General features: G+C 39.4%; 1 protein-coding gene across 1 annotated transcript in view; it reads left to right on the forward strand.

The window, feature by feature from the left end:
• SPEG (striated muscle enriched protein kinase) overlaps positions 1 to 6,000 on the forward strand; it is a gene marked incomplete at its 3' end in the record, with an annotated part of 116,691 nt that overhangs the window by 85,536 nt on the left and 25,155 nt on the right. The window contains 2 exon segments of the mRNA XM_029284274.1: positions 959 to 1,148; positions 4,020 to 4,249. Of these exon segments, the coding sequence (XP_029140107.1) occupies positions 959 to 1,148; positions 4,020 to 4,249 (420 nt within the window).

The raw sequence follows: 6,000 nt of genomic DNA on the forward strand, positions 1-6,000 counted from the left end.
ACCTGCTGCAACCACCCAGTAGACAGTGGGAATAAAAACCAAACACCACCCCACCCCACCCCCACTGCCAATCCTCAACAGAAATGCTCACAACAGTGAAAACCTCGGACAGGAGGAAGAGCGCCACTGAGCAGGCAGGCAGGTGTCTTGCTCGGCTGTGGCTTGGGGAGCACTTTTTTCAGTGCCATTGTAACTTCGAACAGTCACTAAGCGAACTGTTGTAAGTCGAGGACTATCTGTACGTTATCACTTTTTTCCTTTTTTTTTTTGGTCATCAAGTTTTTGACACCTTGCTAGGCGACTGGTGGTACTCGGATGTTGCCATATCCTAAAAGTGGTACAATGGGTGAAAAGGTTGAAAAGCCCTGTCCTAGTGATCAAATGTATCTGTTAAGAAAAAATGCCCTGACTTCAGTAAACAGACATCACTGAGCCTGAATCCCCCCAGAATCTACTGAGATCACAAGTCTCCATACTACCCATATCCACATCTTGCAGCCTTCCCTTCACTGTTAACATGTCTCTTTGCAGTGGCCTTTCGGCGTAGCCATTTCTCAGCAAAGCTTGGCCTCTGTTCTGGGGTGGTAAGTCACCTGTTAATGACTTGGTAATTAGAACATGTTCACTCACTGACTATGTTAATGATTATGACTAATGAGAACATGTTCACTCACTGACTATGACAGTAGTTGCCGAAAAAATATGGTTGCTGCCATGCCATAAAGTTTAATATAGCTCTCTATCCCTCAAGGTTGTGGAAAGAGAACAAGAAGATTCTTTTTGCTGTATTCTGCCAGTGGTCTTAATTATGGTCCAAGACCTAGAGAGCTATATTTTATTATCTTCCCCCATGGGCCCTGAATGCTAGGTTTTAACTTTCATATACTGTAAATTGGTACCCATCTGTTTCTTCTCCTCCCTTTTGGGTCAGACTCTGACTGTCATGTGTCTGATGTAGGCCAGCCTGTACAAGAGGGGGAAACCATGCGTATACAGCAAGATGGGGGACTCCACTCTCTGGTCATCCTGCATGTGAGCTCCGAGGATGAGGGTCAGTACGGGGTGAGTGCCAGCAACAAGCACGGCCGAGCTGAGTGCACCGCAGAGCTGTATGTGGAGGAGCCGCGGCCAGCAGCTAGCTCCCAGATGTGAGTGGGAGGAGGAGGAGGAGGAGGAGGAGGAGGAGGAGGAGGAGGAAAAAGGGCTGAAAGGGGATTGGTTATGGAAACATCCAATGAAGATATACGAAAGTCCTAGAGACTTGTGTGCAATTGAATATGACATTGCCAGAAAGTCAACTAAGCATCCTTAGTTATGGCAATACATTTATGACCTGATCCCCAGTCATGGGGCTCTAATTCTCTTTGGTTATTTTAAATCCTCTTAGGTAAAAGATGAGTGTACTTTGTTTTACTGGGTTTCTGCTTTGACCCAGTGATATTTTCGCTCCATCTCTGCCTTTCCATTAGCCAATGAACCATAGGAAGGCTCATGCATTAAAATAGGCTGTTGTGTTGACCAATGATAGACTTTTCCCTCTCTTCACGCCCATGAGAGAATAACAACTCTTGAAAACAGAGTTCTTAAATTTGGGGATCACTCTGTACTCAAATCTGGGAACCAGATTGGGCTACTGTTCTGATTAACACAGCCTTATGTGCAATTCTGGAAGATGAACTTCAACATGGCCCTAGCTGCTTGCCTTAAAATACTGTGTGTAGCTTTTAAATGCACACATAAACCCCAAGACAGACAGACAGACAGACAGACAGACAGACAGACAGACAGACAGACAGACAGACAGACAGACAGACAGACAGACAGACAGACAGACAGACAGACAGACAGAAGTTGTGGGAACCAGCTTTGCTTGTGGGTTTTACAAGCTTTCTCAGGGGATTCCCTTCCTGTTTTCCAGTTCCAGATTTTATAGATGCTTCAACGCACAGAACTTCTGATGCATCAGCAAACTATAATTAGCTTGCTTGAGACCAGGGAGATTATCAAGACAAAATAGAGACATTTTCTATTAAGGCCAATTGAACCAATTACATGTAATATAAAAAGAGCCCTGAAGAGTGAATCAGTTGCCACTGCCTAAAAACCAAGGTTTTCTAGGTATCGTGCATAATGGAAAGTATTAGTCAGATAATCAAAAAATCAATCTTGTTGGGCAATCTCCTTATCTTGTATTAAAAACAAATATTTTTGATTGACAATGGTTCCCCTTTCCAATGTAGACAACAATCAAATCATTTTGATGTCAAATGATCCATGTACTGAATGCAATTGAAGACTCTCTTATGGCTATTGAAAACAGCTTCACTAGCTACAGTATATGTTATCCATAGTTCCAGGAAAATATGGAGATGCTGACTAGTTTTTCCTATCTTAAAATACTATAATTTCCTTTTTTTAAAAGAGTTGCTTGAGAGCAACATCAGCATTGACTTTACCTGCTTGTTTTTTTCTCTGTTTTTTTTTGTAACAAACAATAATTATATAAAAAACTTTAAAACTTAAAAAAAAATTAAAGATACAAACTAAGAAGGAAAAAGTCTGTCTTATAATTTAGACTTATCAATGATCATTGGTTAACCAATGAATTCACTAATAATATAAACAATACAAGATATTACTGTAAGATATGATTAAAATTTTTGCTATAATATTACATATTGCTGCATCCTTTGATTGGTAGAAAATGTTGACGTTTCCAAAACAGATGAGACAGTTCCTACAACCATTCCTTGACATCTAGAATAATATCATTTTTCCAATTTCTTAATATAATTAGTTTTGCCATCTTCCCCCTTCCATGCTCAGTATAACCACAATTTTTGATAAATAGTCAAATTCCACAGCTGTGGTACAGAATTCAACATTACATCAATATCTTTTAACATTTAAAGATTTTCCTATCAATCTCCTAATATACATTAATATATAATCCCAAACTTGGTTGATTTTTCTTGTAATTCCGTATATCTTTATACATACACTGCCAAATAAATCAGTTGTGGATTCATGTTCCCTATCCCATCCCCACATAGTCAAAACAGGATAAAATGTATTGGTTGATAAATCATATTTATAAAGCCACCCAATTCACAGTAATTCTCAACAGCATACAAGTTTAAAACTTAAAATAGAACAAAACAAATTTAAAAAGGTGATAAATGACACATGGGGGACACATCCTGCATCTAACCCAGAGGTTGGGAGAAAAGCCAGGCCTTTATGCTCCATTTAAAGGACAGGATTGATCCAGCATATTTTCCGTAAAACAATGTCATAACCCACATTTACTTGACTCGTACTCAGTCCCTTTGGGATTGCTTGAGTTTCCATTAACCAGGAAAAGTCTTTCAATTTCTTTTCTCTTCATACTTTTTCTCCTTGGGGAATGTTTGCAACAGATTTCCCTGTGTTTTTTTCTTCTTTTTTATATGATGTATTTTAGAAATAGATATTTGCCTTTCCCATACTTGTTCCTCTGAGTCTGAGGCATAGTTATGGCTTGTCCATAGGAGGTGGTTTTCTCTTTGCTCAAAAGGGAAAGGGAACATCACACCTGTACCTGAAGCCACAGAGTTGGAAATGACCCCAAGGATCCTCTTGTCCAACCTTCTACAGCAGGGGTAGTCAACCTTGGCTCTTTTATGACTCGTGGACTTCAACTCCCAGAATTCCTGAGCCAGCTAAGCTGGCTCAGGAATTCTGGGAATTGAAGTCCACGAGTCATAAAAGAGCCAAGGTTGACTACCCCTGTTCTACAATGTGCAAGGAACTATTCAAAATATCCATAAGAGGTGGCCATCCAGCCTCTTCTTCAAAGCCTCCCAGAATGGAGAACCATTTCCTCCATAGGTAGACTGTACCATTGCTGTAGAGATCTTACCATTGAAAAGTTTTTATTTATATCTAAGTGGCAGATAAATAAGATACATATGCAAGCAACCTAGTAGCTGGATTGGTTGATGCATTTGAGGGATTTCCCTTCTTCCTTTCTCTCACAGTTCCAAGCTGGAGAAGATGCCATCGATCCCTGAAGAACCAGAACAAGGGGAGAGTGAAGTGGAACGCTTCACCATGCCGGACTTCTTGCGACCCCTGCATGATCTGGATGTGGTGGAATCTAAAGAAGCTGGGCTAGAGTGTCAAGTGGCTGGCCTTCCTTATCCAGCCATTACCTGGTTCCACAATGGGCGGCGCATTGAGAGCTCTGAGGACCGTCGAATGACACAGTGTATGTTCCATCCTACAGGGTGTTGGGTTTTTTTTGCACACCAGGGAATTCCTATATGAAATAGTCAGTTCCAGGTTTGGGGGAGGCCTTTGGGCAAGCAACCTCCCAAGGGCTCTGCCATCTTTGTCAGCAATAGCCATCAGATTTTTTTTGTCTACTTCTAGCCCTGAGCTCTACTGCTTCCTTGCCAGCTGGTTGGGCGTGAATGAACAAGCAATAGCAATAGCAATAGCATTTAGGCTTATATAGCAGCTGCTTCTTACTTCATATCACCATTTTTTTGTATGTACTCTGGACTGAGTGAACAGATATATCCATTTGCCAATTCATATGTTGATTTTTTTACTTTAAAATTTTAAGCTCTTCCTTTTATAGGATCTCAGCTCTACCCAATTATGACTTTCTCAACCTTCCTCTGTACCCATTCACTTGTCATTCATAAATACCTCTGCTCTTCATTCATTCTATCTGTCACACCAAGTGTAGTCACTCAATTGTATTCCATACTCACTGGAATTCTTGAGTCTATCTCCTTTTTCCATACATACAATGTCTTCAGTATCCATTTCCCCTGCAATCAATTTACATGTATGTTTTTCTAAGATACCCTACTCCCTTACGTAAAATGGGCAGAAGCAAGTTCTTAGAAGTAGCCCATTTTTGCTTCTTTCAGTATAATGCAACCTTGGGGTTAGTTAGCACTTTGAAGGCCCTCCTCTTGCCTTTTTAATTTTAATTATTCTATTCTTGTTTTAACTTCCTCCTATTGAAATATAATATTTTTACAGGATTTTTATATTTTTAATTATACACTGTACTGAGTTGGTGAGATGGGTGCTGGTCTATATTTGATGTAAATATAAATACATTCATTTCTTGCAACAGACTCCATACTGCTACATTTTAACTAGTATTTGCAAGTCATAAACTTTCTCTGTCTATTTCCCCATATTTAATAAATATTCTATCTAGTTACACAAAGTCATCTACTTAATGTATTGGCCTTTATCTGTAATTTGCAAATCATTCCACTTTCCTGTCAACATAGTTTCCTTGTTATTTGATATATTAATTTTCAGATCCGTATTCTTTGACGCATCGTACAATCTACTTAACCATTCACTGCAAATCATTTGAATTCTCAGCCAACTATACCGTATCATCTGCATCCAAAAATACACATAGCTTCACATCCCCAACCACGGCATCTCTAATGACATGCTAAGCATTTCTTAAACAATCATCCATAAATCCGTTCAATAACCAAAGAGTGACAAACATCCAAGTTTTACTTCCTGCTTAGTATTGATCTATTCAGTAAACATTCCATTTATATGCTATATTTCCATTTACCACAGATAGCACCCCATCTTCAACTCCATATTTGTACAGGCCATATTTATGTCTACATACTTTATCATAGTCTTTCTCCAAACTGACAAATGTAGAATAAACTTTCTTTCACACATTATTTATCTATGATTAGCTGAACAACAAAAATAGAGTCTGCACATTTGTTGCCTGGCATAAAGCCTCACTCCACTTCCCAAACTTGCACATTGTCACCTATTATACCTTTTCAAACACAATTTTACCAAACGCTTTCCTAAGCATACTTCATAAACTAATACTCCTGCAATTTTTGTATATGTTCTTGCTTCTGGTCCTCAAACTGTGAGTTGTATCCCTTTGAGGGATTGCTGGCAAATTTGAGGAGGGTGACACTTGATCCCATTCTGCATGGACATGGG

This window comes from Protobothrops mucrosquamatus, unplaced genomic scaffold (assembly GCF_001527695.2).
Source record: "Protobothrops mucrosquamatus isolate PMUCROS unplaced genomic scaffold, P.Mucros_1.0 scaffold481, whole genome shotgun sequence".
Classification (NCBI taxonomy): Eukaryota; Metazoa; Chordata; class Lepidosauria; order Squamata; family Viperidae; genus Protobothrops; species Protobothrops mucrosquamatus.